The following is a 25,785-nucleotide window of genomic DNA, read 5'->3' as shown; positions in this document are numbered from 1 at the left end:
GCTTGCCCTCCTCCTCCTCCTCCTCCTCCTCCTCCTCCTCCTCCTCCTCCTCCTCCTCCTCCTCTCGCAGCCGCCCCACAGAGCCCAGCCCCTGCCGGACCAGCCGCCCTCGGCTCCCCTCAGCCGCCGCCGCGTCCCGCCCTGCCGCCCGCCGAGGATCCCGGGGCGCTGAGGGGCCGGTGCCGGTGCCGGCGGCGGTGCCGGTGCAGGTGCAGGACTACAAGTCCCGCCGTGCCCGCCGGCCCCTGCCTCCGGAAGAGCCGCCGCCTCCCCGGGACTTCCTGAGGGCCGGCCTGGCGGCGGGGCTCGGTACGTGGGGCTGGGTGGGTTTTGATTTCTTTATTGTTGCTGTTCTTACGTAGCGGGCTGCCTCCGCGGGGGGCGGGGGGAGCCCCGGGTGAGGCGAGGCGAGGCGGGGGCGGCCCCGGGGGACCGGGACCGGGACCGGGACTCGGGGTCGGGTCCCTCAGCGCCCCCCGGCCCGCCCCGCCGAGCGGGGCCCCCCCGCTCCCCTCACGACCACAGCCCCGGGGCCGCGGCTTCTCCGGGCGCCTTTCTTCCCCCCCTCCCCGTTTGGAAAGGAGGCTTTTTGGCTTTTTTTTTTTTTTTTTTTTTAAATAAATATTTCCGTTTGCTCGCTTTGTGCCTTGGCAGCCCCGGGAATGTTGGTTGCGGTCTTCCGTGCCCGCTCTGTGGGGCGGCAGGGTGGCGTTAAGGAAGTTTGTTTTGAGCTTAAGGGGGCTTATTTTGACCTAAAGCGGAGGGACTGCCGAAAGCTCAGCAAAAGCTTCTTCAGAAGAGTCATTAGCTGAGGGCAAGCAGCGTGAGCGAGCAGGCAGGGCAGCCTGACACCCTGAACGCGGCCCTCCTCCTTTCTTAAAGGTTTGTGCCTCGCTGCTTTGATTTCTGGGGCTTGCCCTGCCCCTTGGTTTTTTCTCCCCCTGCGGTACGAATGAACGTGGTGTTCTCAGGGCTGCGAGGACAGCCTCCTCGCTGGCTGGCCCTTCGGCCCGGGGAAAAGGCAGCACGAAGAAAGGAGAGAAGAGAAACCAGAATTTGTCTGTAAACGAGTGAAAAACATCATCGTGTGCCAGAAGGCCGTCTTTGAGAAAGCTGGCTGAGGCTGAGAAGCTCTGAGGAATGGCTATTGCAACAGTAGGGTCTGTAAAAATATACGTGGCTTTAAGGTCAAATCCGGGACTTGGCTTTAAAAAAAGCCGGGTATCTTGGACAAATAAGAGCTATGTTTGCATATGGTGACATGAAGCGAGTAGTAAATCTCGTGCTTCGGGCTGTAAACTGATTACACGAGGAAGGAACTTTTCCCTCGGCGTTGCACAAGTTGCGGTGTTGTGCTTTCCTCCGGAGACCTCTGTTATCTGCCATTGCGTGGTCGGGGGGGAAGAAGAAACAGGGAAGGAAAAGCAGCTCTTGCCTCTGACCGCCAGCCCGTGCAGTCTGCAGGCTGTTCGCAGGGCTGGCCTCGCCGTGCCACAGCTCCAACTGCAGGTGCTGCTTTCCCCTGAGCAGAGCCACTCAGTTTTTGTGCTGGGTCCGGTAAATCTGTGTGCCGGTGTCTGCAAGATGTAGTAGCTGAGTCCCTGTTACTCAGAGGGTCTCCATGCCGTATGCTCTGTTGGAGACCTAGCCTCAGTTTTGGTGAGGGCTAATAGATCCTGGCATCCAGTGGGCAGGCGCACGTCGTCATTGAGAGAACAAGGAAGGAGGGCTGGTGGTGGAAGCTGGCTGGGGGAAACCTTTACAGGTTATTAAAGGGAAGAGCAGCAGGTCTGTGTGGAATATGGGCTTTTCTGCTGTGACCCTTTGGAACAGGGGTGGTGGATTTCTTTGCCTCTCCTCAGCGGGCAGCATGCGTGAGGTGTTGGAGTGTCCTCCTGAAACGCAGCTCCCCCCGACTGACTTGTCGGCCACTGGTGTGAGCTGCATCGAGCCCTGCCGTCAGCAGCGGCACCGGTACGTAGCGTGTCTTCCCCTGCGCTGCTCGCTTAGTTGCACGGGCGCAAGTGTTTGTGCAGCTGCTTTGTGAGCTGCTGCAGGGAAGTCCAACCGAAAAGCTCCCTGCCCAGGAAACAAAAGGGAGGCGTGGAGAGACATTCAGCACCTCGCTGCCCAGCTGGGTCATTTCCCTGACTGTTTGCAGAAGCAAAGTGTGCCAGCACATCTGAGGGAGTGGGATTAGCACGGCCTGAGCCAGTACTACGAAACGGCGTGGTGTATCATAGCCTTAATGATGGTGGTGTCTGGTATCTGGACGTTTGGGCAGATGTCACCCATGCCTTACAGGTAGGGGCAATGAAGTATGACTTGCCATGAGTTAGTGACAGACGGAGCTACAACGGAGGGCTTGAGAATGAACGAGCAGGGCGTCTAGCTATTGGATTTTGGCACTGTCCTCACAGCTACTTCCCTTTTCTAGCTGTGCAAGTCCACCCTTGGGTGTATTCTCTCAGCAACATCTTTAGGACGCAGTTAGATCCAAAACCATTTTTCAACCAGTAACCAAATGCTGCTTTCTTGACTTAAACTCACCGGTCTACAGCATGACAGGTGCCAGTGGAAAGTTAGCTTATTTATGACAACTTTGTAGTGTACTGCGTGTGCAAATGGTGCTGAATGGTTGTTGGCGTGGGAACGGGTAAAGCTGGTAGATCTGGGGGAACTCCTTTGGTGATGGGCACTGAAGGAGAATCTGCTAGGAGGAGGACAAAAAAGAAGCGGGTTGGAGGATAACCATGGGGGTACATGGAGAATGAGAGCAAAAAGCGTTTCTGGGCATGTAAGATGTCAAGGAAGGCACAGCTGATGAGATGAGTAGAAATGTGAGCCCAATTGGGAAGAAACGTCACAGAGTCATTCTTACTAACTTCCAGCTGTTTGGAGAGCAGCACTGTGTTTTGTACTTGTGCTTTAATTCTCCTGCTTTCTTCTTTTCTCCCTTCCCACCTTCTTCTATTTAAGTGAGAAGAAAAATGACCTAAGCACCATCCGACCTTTGTGGCCCAGGACAGGAGCAGGGTTGGAGCATGGCTTTGCCTGGAAGCTCGCGGAGGCAGCCCGCAAACAGGGGCCTGGTGTCCCACTGCACTCACTACCACATTGCTGTCTTCCTGCTCACCTTCTTCAGGTAGGCTGAGCACCTTTCTGCACGGAGGGGGGGGTTCATCTCACCCAATCTGGGGAGGTACAGAGCACGTCCAAGGAAGGAGAATGAGGGTGTCTCTGAGCCTTGAAAACAAACTCAAAAGCTAGTGACAACTGGTCAGGGAGTACTGCAGTAGCGGAGCGATGTGTGCTGTGCCTCTGGCGAGTCCAGCCACAAACAGGGCTCGCCCCAAAGGCAACACTGACCGTGCCACGCAGACAATGGTCCTTTGCAGAAGGGTGGAGGCGGCTGGGCATGGGGAGGGGCGTGCTGAAAGGGGGCAGGAAGCAAATCCTGTTGCTCGGAATACATTTAATGCCTGATCTGACTGAAGGAATGCTCTGTTGTTATTTCTGGGGTCCTCTCATCTTCTTTAAGTGCTGTTTGCAGGGGGCAGGCCTCTAGAACAGGGATTTCTCTGCTTCGGACCTGAGGGTTACCTAGATTTGTGTGGAAAGCTTGTTTGCTACACCTACTGACAACAGCTGGAAAAACGTGCTGCTTCTCTATAGAAACTGCTTCGTTGGTATCTTTGATCTTCACAGCAATACTGCCACTGATGCTTGACCTGTCGTTGGGAGAGCACTTGTAATGGTGGTTACCAAGATGAATGTATTCTTTTCTCTCTTTATTATTTTTTTCCTAATTGTTGCACAGTTATCTTCTCTTTTGAAAAGAAGAGAGGAACCCCTTTCCAGTCCAGACCCTGTTTCACACCTCCCCACTAAAATCAGTGTGTCCCCCCGTAATTTTGGGGGTTCTCTTACTAACAACTATCTCCAAACCTGTCAGTCCTCTGCTGCTCACTGCCTGCTTAGACAGCCTGTATCTGAATTTTGAGTCTCACCCTTTCCCACTTGACCTACGGAGATTTGGCCAAACTGTGCGTGTGTTTCTTCTGGCAGCTACTCTTTGCTCCATGCTTCCAGGAAGACATTCAGTAATGTCAAAGTCAGCATTTCGAGCCAATGGACGCCCTCCTGCCTAAACAGCACAGCCCTTGAGCTCCGGCCATATGAGGTAAGGATATGAGGGGCTGTCAGGTGCCAAGAAAGATGGGTAACTTCCAGCGTGCTCAGATCGAGGTGCTGAAGAGGCCCTTTTATTTATTCCTGTGAGAGACACTTCTCTGAACGTGAGTGGGAACTTGGTGTCTGAATTGTTGTTTTCTGGATCGTCAGCTGACGGTGACATCTTCCCTGGTGGTCCCCAGAGAGAAACTTGCCAAGAAATTGGTGTTCCGATGGAAATGGGGACCACAAGAAAGTCTCTGTAGGAATCAGAAGGGAGGAGGTGAGGGAGGGGGAAAGAGGGGTCCTACCTCTGAAGTGTCGGCAGCAATAAGTGAGCAGTGAATGGGCTTACAGCGCTCTTAACATCCTGGCTGTGGCTTTCTGGTGGTGGGGGGGCTGCTGCCCTGTTAAAGGGGTAGTCAGTGTAGGAGAGAAGGCGGCTCTCTGGGAAGTACTGGCTGATTATCATAAATGCCATTTTTTCTTGTATCTAAAAGGTATTATTTTCCAAAACTCTGAACATCCAGTACCTGATGTCTCTAAAATCCTAGCTTCGGTGAAAGCTGTGGGAGTTTTGGCAGCGTTTGCGTGCAGAAAAGGAAGCCGTGTACTGCTTGCACCTCACAAATGGGAACGCAGGAACTACCCACTAGCTCGTACCTGTAGTCCTTTTAGGAGTATGCTTGTCTTTAGCAGTGGCCTGTCCTGGTGCTTTTGAGAAGCAACAGGGAGTTCCAGGTCAGCTTCATCTGCATTACAAACCCCCAGTTAATTGAACGTTTGGCTGAGGAATAAATGCTGACTTTTTGTGACTAGTGAAAATAGTAAGTTGGGCCTGGACTTCATAGTATGGCAAAAGAGAATGAACCTCTCCGGGATGCTAAAACAAACTATGTGATGTTTCTATTTAGTTCCTTAACTGACATCCAAACAACTAGAATGCTTTGGAAGCTGTTGTGATCTTCATGTTGTATAGATGATCTAATTTTTTGCTGGATTTTAAGTATATGTGTCCGTTCAAGGAAAAAATGGCCAAAATGGCCCTCCTTTCCTTTTGGCGTCAATTTAGGTTACCTCATTTAACAGTGAAGTGCGTTTTGATAGGCTGTTGGACCAGACTAGCAACATGAACATGCTGTCAATTTTGAACTTTGATACATCTTTTTAAGTACAGTTGTTCTTTATTTTTATACTTAAAAATAATTGTTTAAAAATGTTTTGCAATTGCTTCATGAGTCAACCCTGGTATGTTTTTGTTAGAGGAACAACTTAGATCTGTACTCCTCAGCCTTTAAAGATTTCTAAGTCGTCTGGAGGTTGTGTAATGAATTTAAGTCTAATAGCAAGAGATTTGATTTTCCTATCTTTCTAAGACTCTTAATAGCTTCTGGAACTCCAGGGATAAACTGTGGTTAAAAGTTGAAAGCTAATGGTGTATAAGGAGGTATTGGTGGCTTCAAGTGGCAACAAATACTTCTCAAGGGCTTTATTAGTTCTCTTTGACACATGAGACTTACGCAGCAGCTGTGTTGATAGGCTTTACCAAAATGAAATCTCTTTAAGATGTGTAATTAGTGTTGTCTGTACAGGATGCTCTCCTGGAGAGGGAGAATCAAGCTAAAACTGACGATAGTTGCGTTAGATGCATTCATTGGTCAGGTTTGGATTGTTTGCTTGTGTGTTTGTTTGTTTGTTTGTTTTTTAATGGGGGTACAGTGGGGAGGGAGGAAAACTTTGTCCTAATTAGTGTTATTCATTCTTCAAGTCGTCCTCAAAGCTTGCTATTTTCCAGGGATTTCACTAGTCTTGTTCTGGGGACAATCGAGTCTTTTCCCTTTTTTGATCATATTGCAAATAAAATGAAACTGAGGGCAAGCACAAAAATAACAGAATTAGTGACTGAGATTAATTGTAAATAGTTTCCAACCAGTCTATTTCTTCCCCTTGTTCCTCTTGTGCTCTTTCTTTTCAGTTTGTGGTCTGTCATTTCTTATTATGGTTGTGCCACAAATATTATAAGGGAATTATTCATTTAGTGAAGACAGTAAGATAACTACAGAAGAGACATTGCACATAAAACAGAATGTGCCTTTATTGTATTATTCATTAAGATACTCATCAGTGTTTCTGTGTAAGAAGCTGTCTAGCTGGTGCATGCTTGTTAGAAGTAGGGTTTGCATTGCCGTGTCGCTTGTCTTGATCCAGGTAGGACTAGCATTTCTCACATGGCTTGCTAGCTTGTCCTTTAAAAGTGAAACAAAGTGGCACTGGGCATCTTCTGTAGTACATAACATTAGAATTGTTCTTGATTTGGTAACTGAAGTGTTGGAGGAATAGAAGGTTGCTGGGGCCAGATGCTCTTCTGCTTTGGAGTTGCAGTTTGTATCGAAAAATAATACCACGAGCCCTGCTTTTACTTGTTTACTTACTTGTTACAATTTTCTCTCTGTAGCTCTGGAACAGCAGCCATTTATTTCCAAGTGCAGAAGAAGCAACTCTCTTCTTGGGAACATTGGACACTATCTTTTTGTTCTCCTATGCTGTGGTGAGTAAAACTAACCCAAAGCTGCCAGGCTTTGGTTATATTTGATGGGGACCATTGCATCTGCATTTGGAGCAGATTAGCAGGATCTTCTTGGGCTCACTTAGCTCTAACTAATGCAGTTAAAAAGCTTAGTTCAGATTTTTTTCCTTTCGTTCTGTCCATTCTGTCCATGCTTGTGTTCCATGTGAACATGCTTGTTAACAAATGCAAGAGTTACACCGTCAATTCAAACTTTCTCACACCCCTGCCATCGGTGGGTGGGAAAGGCAGTTGTGTTTCTCCAAGAACTCTCAGTTGAAATTTTTAAAGGTAAGAAATTTAGTGAACAACTTAGAAAAAGCAGAGATTTTTTGGTGGCAGAAGTGGTTAAAAACAAACAGTGAGTTGGTATAGTAGCATTTGGGTCAGCTTCTACTTCATTTTAATTCTTGCAGGCCATGGATGTATGTTTTGTGGCTTTACTTCATGCTGTGTTTTGTTCTTAGGGTCTCTTTGTCAGTGGCATTGTTGGGGATCGCCTGAACTTACGCTGGGTTTTGTCTTTTGGCATGTGTTCATCTGCTCTGGTGGTAAGTTGGAACACACTAGTGTGATTTAGAAACATCTCTGTCAGGATTTAAGGGCAGGGTTCTAATTTAGGAGCAGAGGCTCTATTTCTGTGTGAATCTTGCCGTGAACTGTAGCTGTAGCTCAGTGGTCTCAAAGTCTCAGCGTAAAACTCTGTCCTGGCTGCACTTACTTCATTGTATCAAGCATAAGGCTACGTGAGATGACTCAGCTCTTCCTGAAATACCTATTTATGGGTGGTGTGTCAGAAGGAAATTCCGAAGTTTGAGGCACTGTCTAGAGACTTGATGAATAGCTTTTGTGTGAGATCGGGTGTATTTGGACATTTTGGGACTGCCTGGTGTTGCAGCTGTTCTCCAAGCCCACGTATGCTGTCATCAAGTTTTTTGCCTCCAGATGCAATTTTTGCTCCCTTCTTTAAAGGGCATGCTAACAATACTAAGCGTTCATCTGCCTGTTTTGTAATTGGCAGGAGGGCATATGTCAAAAAAGTATGTCTGCCTAAAACAAAAGCATACTTCAGGTTCAAGCTGCTGCGGATCCGCATGAATCAGTCTTATCTCGTTGTGGCTTTCTGGTTGCTGAAGTAGTGGTAAAGTGTGTGGAGTGCTTTTGATTTAGCCATCGGCTACAAACCCCTCTATGGCCTATTGCATTCTGCAAACGTGTGACCACAGACATGCATCAGGCACAGTATGCCACAAAGGGTGTTTATTTGGACTGGGTTACATTTGGACTTGCAGTAATTTGAAATCTAGCTGTAGTATTTATGTTAATTTTTGCTGAGATAAAGAACTACTGAGGGTTCTGTGTTTGCACGGAGCCTTGTGGATTCACATGTCAGTAGAGTAACAAATCACGAGACTACTGTATTTTTAGTGTTGTTCCTACAAGTATTTGCCTTGCTTCTGCTCTCCGATTAGGACTGCTGTTTACAAAAATAAGTCTTTGGGAGTGGAAGCGCCCTGCTAGTGCGTGTATCTCACGAGTTGTTTGGGCTCTGGAGTTAGTGCTGCGGTGGCTCAGCAGAGGGTGCTGTTAGCTCTGAACCATTCCTCAAACAATACCAGGCCTAGCTCTGGCCTGGCCCCTGCGGGGGACCTTCTCCCTGAAATATTATTACTTCTTTAACACCTCGCTCCTGGCTTCTAGCAGTAGTCTCATGGTTTCTTTTGTGTGTGTGTGTGTGTGTGTGGTTGTGGGTTTGTTTGTTTTTAATTCCTCTCTAGGTATTCTTCTTTGGCACGCTCACAGAATGGTTGCATTTCTACAACAAGTGGTTCTACTGCTGTCTCTGGATTGTGAATGGCTTGCTGCAGTCCACCGGTTGGCCTTGCGTGGTTGCTGTCATGGGCAACTGGTTTGGAAAAGCTGGGTAAGTTGAGTTTTCTTTAGTGACTCACTTCTCTGACTCGCTGAGTACAGGCTGTGCTGAAAGTCTCAAATAAAAAAGGCACAACTCTATTTTGTCAACTGTTAGGTCAGAATTAAAGCAGTGTGGGATGAGACATGCCTTTCTAGTTACCATTCTCTCTTTTCTTCTGGAGCCATGGAACAGTTTGGTGTGAACACAGTTGTGTGTGCTAAAGGCACAGGGTCAAACTTGGGAAGTTTTGTAGTGCAGAGTGGCTGAATTCAAATTGTTCTGCCTCTGGAAAACCTGTTTCTGACCACTTACTGCTAAGGAGACCAAATGGAAACTAACTTTTACTGCAGTTTTGAGCCTGTCACTTGGGGATATTGCAGATGAGCTATAGTCATGGCTTGTAATCCTGATATTGCCAGCTTGCTTCTGCTGTAATGCAAGTGGTTCAGGATAGAACATTTCTTGCTTATTGATTTGGTACCCCCAAGTTACTCTGTTGTAACTTTATAGATAAATTGAAGTTCATTCTAATGTTATATGTCTGTCTAGCTCCTGATGTCACCTCTCCCTGCATCCTCCCTTCCAAATTCTCTTCTGTTTCTGCAGGAGAGGCTTTGTGTTTGGACTCTGGAGTGCCTGTGCATCTGTGGGAAATATCCTTGGGGCATTCCTTGCCTCCTGTGTTCTCAAATATGGCTATGAGGTAGGTATTGCTGTCTGGCTTCTAGCTAAGGCTGCATGTCTGGGTTATGCAGAGACTAGTTTCTTATCTTGTCTCTGAAAGATAATAGAAATATTTTTCTTCTTATCTGAGTGTCCAGTTTCATTTTCTGAAATTCTGTGGTAGGAAGCAGCAGGCAGAATAGAAGGGGTATTCCTTTCCTGACCCTTCAGACTTAGGCGGAATGAACCTGAGACTTCTCTGCAAACATGACTGATATTTTTGAGGAGCCCTAATGCTGTCGTGTACCCTCTTCTGTTTTGGGTGGCTCAAAATGCTCTTCATCCATCACAGGTTCTCATTAAACTGAATTCACTGCTGCTGAGTAGTGGTGAGGTTTCGACAGACATGGAGACATAGTGTATGGCTGGGAAGAGGCCAGGCATGGTTTATGTCGCTGTAGTGCAGGCAGCAGGCAGTTGAATACAGGGAATGTTTGTGAACCTTTGCATGTTGGGGCACATGACCTACGAGGACAGACAAACAGGGCTGAGCTTGTTCAGGATGGAGAGGAGGAGGCTTAGGGGTACCAAGTAGTAGCCTTCCAGTGCCTATGTGAAGGCTGATGAGAAATCACAGCCAGACTCTTCTGGGTTGCAGGGTGAGAGAGCAAAAAACACTGTACAAGGTGAATCAGGGAAGTTTTCAGCTGGATGTTTGGAAAAATATTTCACTGTGAAGTTACTTAAGGACTGGAACAGGGGCCCGAAGCCTGGAGAATCTGCTTTTGGAGTGATTTCAAGACCTGGTTGAACAGACCTCTGAGCAACCTGGTCTGAATTTGGTGTTTGACCATGCTTTTGAGCAGTCCCTTCCAGGGTAGTTGGATCTGTGGTTGTGTTGGGTGAGCTCCTTCATCACTGCTAACACCTCAGGAAACTAAAACAGCTTTGTCCATGTGGTCTTTCAGCCTAGCTAGAACCAAGTCTTTTGAGGAGATGCAGAGGTCATTTGTTTCCAAGTTTTATGGATATAGTCTGGGTTTTTCTAACTGTATTTAGTCTCTGACAAGGTTGGAATATAGAGAGATCCTCGTTGGTCAAGGAAGCCCATGTGACTGAAAGCCTTTTAAAAATAATCTTTTACTTATTTATCTGCAGTATGCTTTCTTGGTGACTGCCTCAGTCCAGTTTGCTGGAGGAGTCATTGTCTTCTTTGGGCTCCTGACTTCACCAAAGGAAGTGGGTAAGTAGAAGGGGGCTGCAGCACTTCAGTCCCTTCATGGAAAGCAGATTTGCAGCTTTCCATGTAGTACAAAGAGTACTGCTTGTTCTGACAGCACTAATCCTCAGGATTCTTACGAAATGGTGTTCCACTTTAGTGTATTTAATGCAGCAAATGCTCTCCTTACCAAGATCACTCTAAATGCCGTTGTGCATCATCTATGTAGAGTCTGGGTATTTTTTCAAAGCAAGATGAAACAGCCTGGCTGTAATGCTTCTATTAGGATGTGCCTAGTTCTCAGTTTTCCTTCACCTGGAAAATCAGTATTTTTAATTTTTTTTAAGAAACAGTGAGCAAACTAATAACTGGCTGTTGCAGGAAAAAACCTGTGGCAGGCCTTAGCTCAGTAGTAGGAAGGGAAAGTGCTTTTCGTGTGCAGGTTCCCAGTAGCCAGTTAAACAGCTCTCAGGCAGAACATGGTCCTTCTCTGAAGAGGCGGTGGCTTGTGTGTAACAGGAGAACAAAAGAACATTCAGGCTTTGACAGGGCCGTGGAGGAGGTTTCCCAGGTGCCTGCAAAGGCTGTGAAGTTGGTAGCACTAACACCACCATAAAGAGTGTGCGTATGAATGCTCAGCAGCCCAGAAAGCTCAGTGCAGTCCCTAGGCCTTCGTTCCAGGCAGCAGCTGTCTGAGCGGCTGGCGGCACGCTCTGCTTCCACATGCAAGGGAGGTGGTAGCCAGGAGCCAGGCTGAAGGGTCCCAGCAACTAAATAACGGGGGAAATGCACTAATGTGTTGTCTTCCAACTAATGGCCAGACATTGAGAACAGACAAAGCCGGTGCCAGGATCAGACAGAATACTTTCAAGAGCGTTAGAAGATAAAGGGTAGAACCTGGCGGCGCTGCAGAACACCATCTAGAAGAGTTTCTAAGCCAGAGGATGGAGGTATGGGAGAGCAAGGGAACTGCTAGAAGTGAGAATCGCTTACAAGAAGCGGGCGTAGCTTTAGAGTGGGGAGAGGGTGAGCAGTCTGCGGTCCCTTGTCCCTGTTGCATATCCCCTGTGTATCTTAGGCCTTCCTGAGCTTGGAGCAGACGAAGAAGGCAGTGTCGAGGAAGATGCCAACAGACCTCTAATGGGTGATGACGATGTGGATGATGATGACCGCAACTACTCCATTCAAGCAGCTGACACCGACAGCCAGCCAAAGGCCATTGGCTTTTTCCAGGCTTGTTGCCTTCCAGGTGTAATACTGGTGAGGACCCAGATTCTTGAGTGGGATCTGACTTCTTATGTTGTTAAATTTAACCCTGACTTTTTGTGTTGTCAGCATTTGTTGACGTGATTGTTAACATGTTGACCGTGTGTTTTGGTTATCAACATTTGACTTACGCTGCTAAAACCTTGGGTTTGGGGCAGTTATCTTTGTGCATATGCATTATAATAATGTCCTGCTATGTGGTTGCATGTTTTTCTTCCCGTGGGTCTCCTGCTTCCTTCAGTGCATGCAATGAGCCAACCAGGGCAGCAGATCCTGCCCTTTTTGCTACTGACTTTAGAAGGGAGTCCGTGAGCAAAGGCAGTGGTTGTGGGATGCTTTCTTGGTGAGGCAGCTGCACTAACCCAAGAAAACGGATTCTTACTGTTAGCAGAGCATCGCACCAAACTCTGTAGCACTGATAGTTGGGTGTGCTTTTTAGTTACTTTAGAGCAGAAGTCTGGCCTGAAAAGCCTTAATCGACATGATGTAGCGTGACAAAGTGGGTGTTTTTAAAATACAACTGGAAACAAGGCCTGGTGATGCAATTTCCCCATATCCTCATCCTGTCCCCTGTGTGAGAACTTGTACTTCTGCATTGACAGTGTTGCCCAGTTTGTGGATTTGATTCAGTAGAAAAATTAATCTACCATTAAAAAATACTGTTAGTTTTCTGCGCAAGTGGACTATATGCCCTCTGAATACTGGAGCCAGTATAAGAAAAGGGACAGGAGGGCTGGTTTAGTACAGTGTGAACTGCTGGGATTTGATCGTGAAGCAGAACTACTGAATGGACGGTCGTGTCAGATAATGGGTTAAGCAGCTGGTTGTTGTGATTAAGGCAATGCAAAATCTAGAAAGGATTGGGTAAATTGTCATCACCAAGTGTGCTGAACAACTACAATTCTGTTGTTAAGGCCTTGGTGGAGGGATGGCAAAATAAAACATAGCCATCTTGAGTTCTTGCCTAATATAGCTAAATGCTGTATCAACTATGCCTTGGTTTTGGTGGTGCTAAGAATGGGATGCTATACAAAGAACCTTAAGTTTCTAAGCAGTGGTCGAGGCTGCCTCAGTTGGTGTGGCTTTTTTCGTTGGCCAGAATATAAGGAGGTACTGTACAACTGGTGTTGCTGCTTCTATACTTGGGATTTTGAGGGCATCTTCTGTGTACTAACACAGCAATGTGAACACCTCTGAGCCTGTGAGTTTTATCTGATGTCAGATCAGTGACCAGGCAAGCCGGAGTGCTGTCAAATCAGCGAGTGCGAAGCCAAACGCTGAGAGAACCTCCAAAGCTCTGTTGCAAGTCTACAAAGATTTCATTTGACTTATTTTTCTGTAGTTGCTCTCTTCTGCTGAGTGATATGGTTGGAAAAGTTTCAGTGTAGACAGCTTTCCCTTGGGCCTCTAGCAATTCAGTGTTTAATTGGTCAGACAATCTGGCTGACAGTTTCTAAGCATGTTGTAATAAATATTGCTTTGTACAGTGCAAATCTTCACACCCAGAGGCAGGAGAACTCTGCCAATCCTACGCATTACATATGTGATGAAGGTTAGTTTGTTTCCTCTAAAAGTGGAAAAGCATTGAAAATACAGCAAAAATGATGTATTTATTAGAAGAATTTCAGAAGAGCTGAATTTGTGGTGTTTGATATATCAAAATATTCTGCTTTTTAAAATTCAAGGACAACTGCTTGTGTATACATACAGCCTCAAAAGCTGTGGTCCTAGCAGGGTATTGTTTCATTAACTCATTTAACTCTTCAAATATGGGTTCCTTAAAGTGCTGTGCCAGTGTTTATCAGGAGGCATTACTGCAGTAGTGTGCCTCATCCTGCCGCATGCTGGGTCAGCGATCCCAGAGAAGGAACTGTTGGAAGGCTCTAAAGAAGGAGATCTGCTAGCTAAGGAGCAGGCAGAGGCAGGGGGTTGTCTCAGCTGTTGTGTTTGGAGGCATGTGCTTAGCTTTGGCCAAACCTTTCACCTTGTGCTCTTGTGTCCTGGAATACTTACCTGGGGGTCATGAATGAAGCTTTCTCTCTTCTGGTGCTGTAAGCAGGTGAGCCTTCTGAACGACAAAAGGCAGCAGCAGAGAAACTACTTCACGTAACTTTGTTCAGTGTGATGCACAGATGACTAAATCTCAGGCTTGTTTCATGTCATATGGTTGGCTCCCTTCTCTTCAGAAAGTGAATTAAATTTCTTGTTATGTGGTTTTTGGTTTTTATTTTTGAAGCCTGGTGTCAGTTCCTCTCAAGATTGCATGGGAAGCATTTTAACCCATTGCACTCAGTGAAAAGAAAATAACCTTCTTGACAGTGATTTCTGTATTCCCGGGTTCCCTTTGATGTTCAGCATTAAGCTTTCATAATGCTGCCTTCTTAAATGAAATGCAGAAGCACTTCCCTCTGAAAGCTTCAGCTGGGTGTAGAGCTTTATGGGAAGAAGCAGAAATGCTGCTTGCGTTTCTCAAGTGCTAACTGTTTTCTGGCCCACTCTTTGTTCCAGTATTCTTTGGCCTATGCCTGCTTGAAACTGGTGAATTACTCCTTCTTCTTCTGGCTGCCCTTCTACCTCAGTAACAACTTTGGATGGAAAGAAGCAGAAGCTGACCAGCTCTCCATCTGGTATGATGTGGGAGGAATCGTAGGTGAGTGAGCAAGTGAATGACATCTTCCTGCAGCTGCCCTGCTAGCGTTTGGAAATGCAAGACAGCAAGTGCAGCTCAGAGCAGTCACGTTCAGTGGGCTGTAGCTGTTTACTGAATATATAAAAAGGCCAGTTATGTATGTGGCTGCTGGGCCGTGGTCTAAAATGCATAGCAAAATGTCCCCCAAAGAGTTCACATGTGATTAAAGGACAGCGTGGCATTCTTAGACACTACCCCCAGCAGGCATTTTTCTTTACTTGCTAGGGCTTCCTGAAAAGTGCCCCATACAAGGTGTCTCAACTGCTTGCTACCTCCTTTCTGTCAGGTACCCTTGAGGGAGAGGTGAGGTCTGCACTATTGGGTTCTGTACGATACCTTCTGTCCTTGATTTTTAAGAACAGGCTCAGCACAAAACTCAATAGAGCGGGCACAACTCTGTTATCTTTAGTGAAATCAAATGTAATTGCGTTTGTGTCTGCCGGCTGCAAAATCTGCCCCTATTCCTCCAGCATAAAGAACGTACTGTATATGTGATTAGGCTTCCACACTCCCGTGTTCAATTTCTTGCTTTATTACCTAGTCCAGTTAGCTTTCCTAGAATAGACATCCTTGTTTTGGTCATTTCAGGGTCAGTTTTTCTGTCTGTCTCCTTTCTTTTATTATGCTTTCTCAAACATTCTAGTTTTTACCAGCAGAGCGGTTCCTGTGGAGGTAGCAGAGATGCATGAGGTGATTTATATCACCTATCAGAATTTGTTGCAATTAGCTCTGCACCTACCCTAAGTAGGTGAAACAGCAGGGAATGTGAGCCCCCTGTGTGCTTAATGCTTTCCCTGTGAAAAAGAACTGCCTTTTCCTGTACTTTCTATTAAAGAAAGCAGCTACCATGTTAAGCTTGCTCACATCCAGAGTTGTGGTTGCTGTGATGGTCCTACAGGGGAAGGAAAAGGAAAGCAGGAGCACTGACTAGTTGCATGCCAAGACGAGGGGGAAGAAGTAATAAATTCCTGGGAAAGTGGCACGAGTAGTTTTCTCTGTTCTGTCTGGACCACGTAGGTGTACAGTTGTCTCTGTGTCTGGGGTGTAAGGGTGGCAGGAGACGTAGATTTTCTTGACGGTCCTGAAAACTACCTTAATGAGAAGGCAAGAGGCCACTGGGCTCAGTAAAATGACTTAGCTATGTTCAAGGTGTTAGCATCCTAAGCCTGATGATGATTTATTTTTTTTGTAGGTGGGACTATCCAGGGCTTGATTTCTGACGTGCTACAGAAGAGAGCTCCAGTGCTAGCAATTAGCCTGCTCTTTGCTGTAGGCTCTCTCTTTGGATACAGCCGTGAGTATGTTTTTGTTGTATAGTAATCAGGGGTTCATTTGGTGCTTCTCAAAGAGAACCAAGGTACAGCCTGTTCGGACTGCTCTCTGGTCTTGAAGCTGCTTCTGGATCAGGGTGGTGCCTTGTGGTGTATTTTACTTGGCGTGTGGCACTGCACAGAAAGAAATCTGTTATCTGGTTAATGAGGTGGAAAAGAATTTTCTGAGCGGTAGGATTGCCCTGCGCCGGTGAGTTATGGTACTAATCCTTCTCCAGTGTCAGTGAGATTTCTGGCATTGTCATTGTATCAAAACCACAACTGGCAGAGCAGGAAATCGAAGGCGTGCCTCTGTAGTAAGAGGAAGGAGAATCTGGGGACAGAGCTGTGCTGAAGTACATGTGCTACAAAGAGGCAGCAGCTCTTAGGCTTCACCACTTACGCTTCTGTAAGTGGTAAAATTGAAGAGTTCCTGCCTGTTACAGTAGATACAGCTCTTGGTTATTGATTATTGAAAGGAGTCCGTCAGGTAGACTGAGTAGGGCAGGCAGGTCTTGTTTCTGTGAGACATCTATGAAGCTCTTCTAAGGGTAGCAGTTTTGTATCTTGAGACATATTCTCCAGCGGTACCAGAGTGCTCACTTCAATGTCATTTCTCTCATGTGTGTTTCCCTCTAAAATGAGGTGGTGATACAGGACAGCTTTTATAGAGCGCTTTGAGGTCAGTGGGCAGAAATCATGTCCAGAGCTGGACGTGAACTGTGAGGTGTGTGCCTTTTCAGAGGCATGCTGGCTTACTCAGGTGGTCTCAGAGTAAGGCCAGGGAGGTGTAATCATTAAATAGCAAGGGTTGGGCTTGGTGGAGTTTTGGCAGCTCTTGTGCTAACTCATTACTGTCAAAAGTGAATTGGAAGCAAATACAGCTTTATTGCTGAGGAAGTTTGAAGCTTGTACTAGATAGCAGAGCAGCCAGAGATCCAGGTGTCTTGTGCTCAGCTCAAAACGAAGTGCTGTTGAGCCAGGTACAATGCGGAGTTATTGCAGTGTCATAATTAAATTTCCATTGGCCAAATTAGGAAGAGTTTTTATGCTTATACTGTGCTGTGCATAAGAGTGATAACGGGCTGAGAATATATGAACAGGGCTGCAACTTGTCTCTCACATGGTAACTTGACCATGCGTGGCCTGACGCTGGGGCAGTGAGTAGGGAGTTCTGATGATGCCTGGGAGGGAGGTATTGGGGAAAAAAACGCCTGAGAAGCACGGAGGAACTGTGAGGAGAAAGCAGCTGCATGGACACAATATGGCTCCTGGAAAGGGAAGCAGAACCCTCAGATACCCAGGCATGGTTTTGTAAGGAGGAGTTTGAATACGGGATTTTGCAGGGTTTTTTACTTCTTGCTCAGCATTGCTTAGACAGCTGCTGGATTGCTACCTCCAAATCTAATCTCTGCAATTTGAACAAGACATTGGAAAATTCAGAATGGTGGGAGAGGCTGTTCAAGTGCTGAGGGAAGTACCTTATGGTGGGAGAGTCTGTGTCTAACTTCTTCAGAAAGGATTCTATTACTGTTCAAGTGGCCTTTTAAGGAGAGTCCTCTGTCTCTTGACACGAGCAGGCTCTGTGTCATGGAAAAAGGCATAACAGGGGCTGGAACCCAGAGCCAGGCAAACCTAATAATGAAATGGGGCACAAACTTTTAATGGCAGAGGTGACTTTTCCTATTGTAAAGTGCTGTCAGGGAACTTCTGGACCTTCAGTCTCTAAATGTGTTTGCAGTAAGACTAATCTCTGTAGAAGTCTAGTCACGTAGAAGCTACTGTTACTTTGTAGGTAACTGGAAAGGTGATTGAAACTGGATGTGTGCATAATCATTTCTGATCCTAAATAAATGGCATTCTGGAGTTCGTGTTTTATTTATACTTATCTGGTCTTTCTCCTGCAGGTTCTCCCAACAACAAACCTATCAATGCTGTGATCATGACAATTACAGGTATTATCTAAAATGGCACCGTTAGGCCAGTAGGCATTATATGTGTATGTATGTGATGTGTGTGTATATGTGCATTGTACAAGGATCAGTAACGCCACGTGTAGGTGGTGGCAATGCATTTGTGTGCTGTCATCTCTGCCAGTTTTGCAGAAAGATTACCATCTGAAGCCCAGTTTATGTTACTTGTGGAATAAAGCTGTAGAAAAACTGCCTAACAAAGGGAGATACAGAATATAGACTATATAGAATAATGGACTGGAACTACAGGGGTCTGCCTTGGCTCAATATAATGGAAGGTGGATTTATGCCAAAATACCTAGCAGTGACCTGCTGCCTGAGGCATGGACGTGTGCTAATTGCTGCTACCTGTGCTACAGGAACCATCACCTGTAGCAGAGAATGAGGTACATGCAAAGTTGTGAGCTGCGGCTCAAATTTGAGGGTGTTTGTCAGAGCCCCAAATGCCCTGTGTACTGTGAAAGGTCACAAGCTTGCTGTGCTCACAGACGTATGATGTTGTGTTATGGAATTAAGATTAGCCTGCATGAATAGAGCCTTTCTTTCCAAACACTCCTATTTCAGAACTCTCTGTCCTGTGGAGGTTTTTTTCTTCCATCTCTCCACCAGCCCTTGGAGAATGAGGCTATAGCGTGGGGCTGTACTGCTCCAAAGTAGGGACGTGTCTGTATCTGCTTCGTGTTGAGGGTTTGTATACGCATGCTGTTCAAAAGTAGTATTTTGTATTCAGTTTGGTGCATCCTGACTGCTCTTGCAGTGCCAAATCTAATTACCTTGTTTTTGCTGCTGAACGAAAATGAGCTTGTTGGCAATTTCTGTGCGCATACTCTGGGTATGCGCGGTGTGCCAGGACTGTGCTCTTCAGCTGGGAAGGTAAGCTTCTACCCGCAGTTAGTCCGTGAGCACTGTCCCTAGAACGAGTCCTTTTCCTGAGCTGTGCATGGTAGAATCTGTGTTTTGAAGACGTTCTGCTGAGAATCCGTCCCCTTGCTTCTTTTGCACCAAAGCTGTTATCTTGGCAATTTCAGGATTTTTCATTGGAGGCCCTTCCAACATGATCAGTTCTGCAATTTCTGCTGACCTGGGGCGTCAGGACCTGGTGAGAGGCAGCAGCGAGGCTCTGGCAACGGTCACGGGAATTGTGGATGGGACTGGCAGTATTGGTGCTGCAGTGGGCCAGGTGAGGCTGCAAAGCGAAACAGAGGTGTGGGGAAGGAGATGGAGAGTCTGTTGTGGTTAGAGAGGTTAGTTCACTCCTCAATCCAAAGTTGTGTGGAGCGTGGCAGGTATGTATGCATTTATTTAAGAAACAACCATGGGAATGTGTTTTATGTTTCCAGTGGAAGAAATTTAACTAACAAATAAGCTAAGTATTCCTACTGCTAACCTTATAGCAATTTCATAAATCAAATGAGTTTGAGACATTCATATCCTGAACTGAAAAAAGCAAGACAAGGTCAGCTTCACAAAGAGTAAAAATAAGATATTTTGAAACTTGTTTAGGATTTTTGCTCAAAGGTAATGGCAAAACCTTTGCTTACAGAAAAGTTTACCTATATAACTGACTAAAATTAAAATGCCTATTATGAATGTTATGGTGTTTACAAAGTGACTTAGAATTTGCTCTTATTTTTGGTTCCCCTTTTTTATTTGTGGTTGTCTCTTGCACCCTGTAAATCCAGCACCACCTGCTGCGATAGTCCTTCAAGTATGCTGCCAGGGGCCTGAAGACTAGACTGTTGCAGAAAAGGAAGCTGACAGTGTGCCCACTGGGGACATTTTTACTTCTCAAATACAAGCGTTAGCTATGTGGAAGAACACAGTGGTGCTTTGGGAGGGGAGGACTTAGTAGGAGGATCAGAGCCAGTTCTATTCCAGGCATCCTCTAGTGCTGGTAAAATACCAACGACTTAGGCAAGGCACACGAATTTTTCTCTGAAGGGATTTGGATTTGTTCTTGTCATTTATTGCCTGACGAGTACAATCGTTCTGTCTCTTTCATAAGAGAGATGCCACTTAGATCTGTTAAGCGTGGAAAATTACAAGTGCCTCGTGGCCATATTACAGTGTGCTGCTACGCTCACTTTTCTTACTACATTGTCTTCAGTGCTTCTCTCTTCCCCCACACATACCATTGAAACTTCCGTCACCATAAAAACTGGGCCTTCAGTTCTGAAAAATCCCACCCGCCTCCCATTCTAACCTCGCGTTTATTTCAGCAGAGACAGCCATGACGACATTCCGGGGGTGTGTGAATAACAGCAAACGCACAGTGAACGTGTTGGAAATTCAGTCCCTGTTTTGTGCTAATGTACCCAGAAGTGAAGAAGGGAAGCCCTTGTACAGCAGCTGAATATAAATCTGCTGATAGGGAATACATTTTCTTTTATAGACTGTGTAGGCTTGTAGAACCTGGATGCAGTTCGGAATGGACTGCAGTCTCAAGTGTCTTGCCTACGCTGAAGGGTTAAGTAGTTAGCGGTTGCACAGCTCTTGAAAATGTGTCCTGTGTAATTTATAAGCCATTCTAGAGCTTTTAGTTCTTCTGAGAGTACTTATATCCACTTATGTCCCAGTATTCTGCTCAAAAACCTTGTATTCAGCAGAGTCAATTTGTCACCCCTTGAAGCTGTAGTTCAGTTCTGTCTCTGTGCTGCTGCGAGTTACTGTAAAGCTTCAGGATGGTACCTCTGCTTTGAGACTGTGGGCTTTGCTCAGAAAGGCTGCTGTCCTGACTCATCTGTTCTGACAGGAAAAGATCAGCTGGAAGGTTTTGTGATCAGCTCTTCATGGAGTGTTAACAGCCCACAAATTCTAGAAAACAAAAGAGTAATGTCTGAGAGTCATGCTTACCTTCCCAGTTTGAGTAATGTTTTTCCCTTTCTTTTTAGTATTTAGTGTCCTTGATCCAGGAGAACCTAGGATGGATGTGGGTTTTCTATTTCTTTATTCTAATGGTAAGAAACATCCTTTTTTTTATTATTCTTTCGCTGAAGTTCAACTTGCAGTAGAAAGTTTTTGTGAGAACCTAAACATTGTGACGTAGGCACGCAGTCTGTTTGTGTAGTATCTGCAAGCTTTGGTGCAGTTATCAGTGGTCTGTGGTGTGCCTTTGCCTCAGGGTGTCTAAATCAACGGGGTTCCTCTTACATCCTTTAAAGGCACATTGCTCAACAGGAACTGAGATTTTGGCAGACATCCAAAAATACTTGCCTAAAAATACCTGGTTGACTTCCAAGGCAGGACTTCCCTCATTCATCTCCAGGATACGTAATTCCTAATGTTTTCCGAGAGCTGCTTGTCTGTCAGCCCCTGAAGGTTAGTGGAAGGAGTGATGAAGATCCTGAAACTAAAATTAAAGTGTCTTGGCCTGATACACCAGTAGGAGAGGGGATGGTTCAGGCCCTGATCTCCTCAGCTTTGCTAGGGTGGTGAACGCTGTTCGATTCACCTGTTCTTCCCTGCCGGAAGCAGCAGGAATTGTTTCAGTGTCTCTGCTGATAATGGAAAAAGCCACCTTGGTAACTAGCAGGGGAGGCCAGTAGGAAGACCTCTGGGAAGGCGAAGAGCTCGGCTTCTTCCTGAAAAGATCATGACAGCTGATATCACAGGAGCTTCTTTGCAATCTCAGACATTTTGTCTGCTGTGTCACTCTGTTGACACTTCTTTTAGTCCGTATCTTTCTCTGAAGGCCTTGAACGTTTGTTGGAGTGCAGGATGGTTGCGGCAGCGGTTGCTGCGTGCTAATTGTCCTGGATATGCTTCTTCCCACAGACGAGTTCAACAATCCTGTTCATTTCACCGTTAATAGTGAGGGAGATCAGATTGCTTCTGCATGAGCGGCGCCTGCGGATGCTGGCTGAGTGACTTCTGCTTGCCTCTGGGAGGACGGTTGTCTGGGCCTGACAGCGGGGACGCTAATCAGATCTCTGGGAGACTCGTTTGTTTCATCCTCCAGGTTTGGACGAACTCAGAATAGCTCTGCGAGATGTGATTGACCTGCCTTTCCAAGCTCAATATCGAAGTACCAAATACCCGTCCTGAGACCGTCCACATCATGGAGCTGCTGATCTAAGCCAGACAATCCCTGGGGCTGGTGGGTTGTCCCAGCCTACCAGACTCTTCCCTGCCAGCAGTCACGCTGGGGCCTGCTGCTGGGTGGTCTCACTGCTATACCCTTTCTTATTTATTTCTGGATGTCCTGGCCAAAGGTCAGGTGTTTAAAACTGACATTGGGAGGCTGTCTTGCAATGAATTTCGATGCTTTGTTGTGCTGGCGAAAGCATACACTGCATTTCATGGGTAGTCTATGTAGCTTTTAGAAAGGGCAAAACTACTTGGAATTTGTGCTGTCCAATTGTTTAAAAAATACTGTTGCTAAATCTCTGCAGAGATGGACCTCTGCTACCCCTAGCCAATAACTCTCATATTCCAGTAGATTTGCATGGAGAGGTTAACTCCATATTTGTTTTTAGCGTTTTTTATTAATATTACTACTAATCTCTGGGAAATGAGATTTCTGTTTTTGAATATTTAAGCAGACAAATAGTGTGCAATACTTGGATAATGTTTTACTGTGATCTCTGAGAAAAAGCCTTAACAGATCCTTTGCCTCTAAAGGAACCTTGAATGGCTTTGGGGATCAGTAACGGGACACAAATACTTTCACTACCAGTTTGTTTTTTGAACTTTGATCAATACTGACCAAAATGGGATTATCTGGTGACACTGAAGAATTTGGTGTCACTGATTTCATTCTCATGAGGCAACTGCTTTTATCTCCAGCAAGGGAAAAATCAGAACTGAATTAAATGGGTTTAAGGGACCTGGCTGCTCTCAGACATGGGCTTCCAGACAGGGACAGAAGCTTCCTTGTGGAACAGTATCAAGAAGCAAGTGCTGCTGTCTCCCGTGTTCCCCTGCCTATGGCTGCATAGGCGACCTCAGACTCCAGTGTTTTGAAGCTGAGCTGTGTCTTGAAGAGGAAAATAGATGCAACTGAGGTCAGAAAATGTGACTGCACTTAGTATGGGAGTATTTGAGCATTTTGCAGTAATGCGGTAAGCAGGGAAGCTGGCTGACACCTCTAACATTTGTTGGTGCTGTTAATGGGATCACTGAATAACTTCTCAACAAATTGTTTTCTGCTTTTGCCTTGGGATGTTTCAGCAGAACTTGTGATCAAGTACTCGATCCAGCTAGTCAGCAATGCCTGGATGGGGGGGGATGAGGGCGCAAAAATTCTTGGAACTGAAAATCTGAAACGTTTTTTCATGGGAAAAGTTGCCTTTTTAAAATGTACGGTGATTTGTTTTTTTAATTTATGAATGTCAATTTTTAGTCACGTGACGATTGTAACGAGTGGAGCGTTATTAGTGCCTTACGGTCTTACTGTACGGAACGGTTGCTCGGTGATTGCTGCTTCTGCAGTGGTGGCTCTGTGCACAGCTTTGCTTACTGGGAAACTTGGTTGCTTCATTTTTACACTTTTTTTTTTAGAATCTTTTTCTATCTTGGTGGAGGTGATTCTTGCATTTTTGGCTAATCCTCAGAATTTCAGTGCTTGGGAAAACGATGGCATTAATCTGACAGGGGACCTGAAATCCCGTTCTTGTCTCTTCTCATTCCTATTCCAATTTTGCCTGTATAATTAGAGCAGCGGACTGAGAATCTCTCACCGTGTCCTCAGAATTATGCCCTGGGGCTGCCGTTCACATCCCAAGCTACTCATTAGCCCCCGTGCAAATAGAATCAAAACTCCCTGAAATTTGGTTCCAGAATTGATGGCGGCACCGTTTGCCCCGGCCGTGGTGTCTGAGACTCTCCGGTTTCAAATTCCAGCCTGGATGGGCTTTGTGGCCGGCCGGGCGCTAGATAAGCTGCTGATGAAAGGTGGGGTGGGAAAGGGACGTCGCCGGGGGCGGCGGGGAGGCAGGCCCCTGTAACAAATGGCTTCCTGTAAACAGTTCTGTCCCCTCTGGAGAAGCGTCAGATGTGCTGCGAGCTCTGCAAGCACGAGCTGCCCGGCAGCTCGCCTGTACGTGTGCCGCTGCTCTGAGGCCCCTGTCAATTAGCCGGGCATTCCCCTGGCTTCGGGAGTTTTGTTGTTGTTGTTGTTGTCGTCATCGTCATCCTGCGTTTTGGGTTCTGTGTATTTCCTCAAGGTGCTCAGGCAGAGAACGGTTTTCAATCTGATAATGTCCAAAATGATCTCATAAATAAACTTAATCTGACTTGATCTGGGGTGACTCATGTGCGTGCTTTACGTCGCTCTTCCCAGCACGGTTCTGCTGAGCACGCTTCTGTTCGTCCTCGTTGTAGGTGCAGCTCTACCAGCTGCCTTTGGGTCGGCTGCTGCGAAGGCCGGTGCCCTGCGTGGTGCTTGCCCACAGGGTGACAACCTCGCTGCTCCCTGACTGCCATTTCAACCAGACCCACGTGCCGTGGTTTGGCACTCTTCCCCATCAATCCCGTAAGAAGTTTTGTGAGATGCCCCTAACAGAGATGCTTATAACGGTGTACTTAATGTTCTTAAATAAAGAAGCCAGAACATATACCTGTGGGTTGGTTTTTTAATTATTTACTAATAGGCATGTAGACATCAGGTGTTCTTCCCTTGAAATTAAACTTGCCATGTGGCTGCTGGCGCTGCTGTGCCTTCTCTCCAGTGGCTCGTTTCGTTAAGCACAAATCCACACCCACACGTAGCTGTGTTTAAATGGACACAGTGGGAAACTTTGTAATTGTGTTTGTGTTTTATAGCTAACTGTAAATTCCGAGTTGAGCACAATACTCGTTGGAAGAAAGAAAAAAAAAAAAGCACATGCCTGCATGTTCTGGTCGCTCACCTCCAAGTAGTTTGGTGCTCTGATGCTGTTCTTCAGGAAAAGTAACTGCTCTTATTTTTACCCCTCTTCTGTCTCTCCCCACTGTTATGAATAGGATTAGAGTTTTCCAACCTGCTCTAGAAGTCCTCTATGTAGAGTTTTGCTTCAGTGTCTATTTGAAGATGCTGATTGTGGCAGTCCCGTCACCAGCACTGTGACTGATCCCCAGAGCCCTACGTCTGCGCAAGTGGAAGTGCGGGAGTTGCTCAGCTCTGGAGTGCAAAGAAGTGCATTAGGAAATGATCTCTGGACGCTTAGCTGTAGCCCGGGAAGGGACGGGCTGTCTGACCAAATTGGTTATGAAAGAAAGGATGTGCTTCAGCCCCCTAATGCTCTTCTGTAGTGAGGAAGGTCCTTGCAATAGATGCCCTTCAAGCAACGCTCCTGGGTCCTGGTTTCCTCACGAGTCTGGAGCCAAATGGCAGGTAAGGCTGCATGGCGGCGGTTATCACAGGGCGCTCCAGAGGAGGAGGAGCTGGGCTTCTGCCCTAACAGCTGGGCAACCTGAGAGAGCACCCGACCTTCTCGTCCTGACCAAGGCCAGAACAGCATTCCCTCACGCAGGAGAGTGGGAGGAGAAGCAGCAGCGTGCTTTAAGGGCTGTCTTGGCCAGGGTGCTAGACCAAACCTATTTGTGATTTCTCCCCCCTTATTTTCTAGGCATGAACTAAAAGTGCATACAGGAATGTTTTGTGTTCTGCACTGCAAAAGTTTTCCAAGGCACCACGTGCCTGCCTTCCTCTGTCTTCGTTGAGCCTTATCTCATGCTTTTAGTAAACAGCCTGCAGTTCTCCGAAAGCTGTGAATACAAGCTCTTAGACTGTTTTGTGGGATTGGGGCATGTTAAGTGCATGCCTGTGAAGGCATCTTGGTTCTATTAATGCCTCTGCTAAATGAGTTTGCTTAGATCAATATTTATAGTGATGCAAAGAAGAAGAATTTGGACAATTGCCGTAAATGTTTCCTTTGGCTCTCGGGCCCTGGTAATTATCTAGGTTTGTTCATGGCTGGGTCCCAGGAGGTTCTCCTGGAATGCCCCTTTGACCACCTGTGCAACAAGGTGAAGGTGTCTATGAAAACAAATTCAATGGGGAAATCAAAATGTGCTCTTGGAGGATGAGAGC

At 46.3% G+C, this 25,785-nt stretch overlaps 1 protein-coding gene across 3 annotated transcripts; it reads left to right on the top strand.

Moving 5' to 3' along the window:
- Positions 1-81: 81 nt before the first annotated feature.
- On the top strand, positions 82-24,012 carry SLC37A3 (solute carrier family 37 member 3). Of its 3 annotated transcripts, none has more exons than XM_066997933.1 (15): positions 82-309; positions 2,980-3,145; positions 4,069-4,183; positions 6,629-6,721; positions 7,207-7,290; positions 8,518-8,663; positions 9,261-9,357; positions 10,476-10,560; positions 11,615-11,796; positions 14,311-14,452; positions 15,684-15,785; positions 17,709-17,756; positions 18,803-18,954; positions 20,666-20,731; positions 21,549-24,012. In XM_066997933.1, the coding sequence occupies exons 2-15, from the start codon at positions 3,045-3,047 to the stop codon at positions 21,639-21,641; spliced, it is 1,506 nt and encodes a 501-aa protein (XP_066854034.1). In that variant the 5' UTR covers positions 82-309; positions 2,980-3,044; the 3' UTR covers positions 21,642-24,012. The 3 variants fall into 3 exon arrangements, with proteins under 3 accessions (XP_066854034.1, XP_047927693.2, XP_013028562.2); XM_048071736.2 differs by lacking the exon at positions 82-309 and adding an exon at positions 637-882; XM_013173108.3 differs by lacking the exon at positions 82-309 and adding an exon at positions 1,857-1,974.
- Positions 24,013-25,785: the final 1,773 nt, after the last annotated feature.

The sequence above is a fragment of the Anser cygnoides genome, chromosome 1 (assembly GCF_040182565.1).
Source record: "Anser cygnoides isolate HZ-2024a breed goose chromosome 1, Taihu_goose_T2T_genome, whole genome shotgun sequence".
Classification (NCBI taxonomy): Eukaryota; Metazoa; Chordata; class Aves; order Anseriformes; family Anatidae; genus Anser; species Anser cygnoides.
The sequence above is the reverse complement of the archived record's forward strand: the minus strand, read 5'-3'. Positions and strand labels throughout refer to the sequence as shown.

Coding starts and splice junctions, on each gene's coding strand:
- SLC37A3 (XM_066997933.1), top strand. CDS start 3,045: ATGGCTTTGCCTGGAAGCTCGCGGAGGCAGCCCGCAAACAGGGGCCTG. Junction 8,664..9,260: donor AACTGGTTTGGAAAAGCTGG/GTAAGTTGAGTT, acceptor CTGTTTCTGCAG/GAGAGGCTTTGTGTTTGGAC. Junction 9,358..10,475: donor TTCTCAAATATGGCTATGAG/GTAGGTATTGCT, acceptor ATTTATCTGCAG/TATGCTTTCTTGGTGACTGC.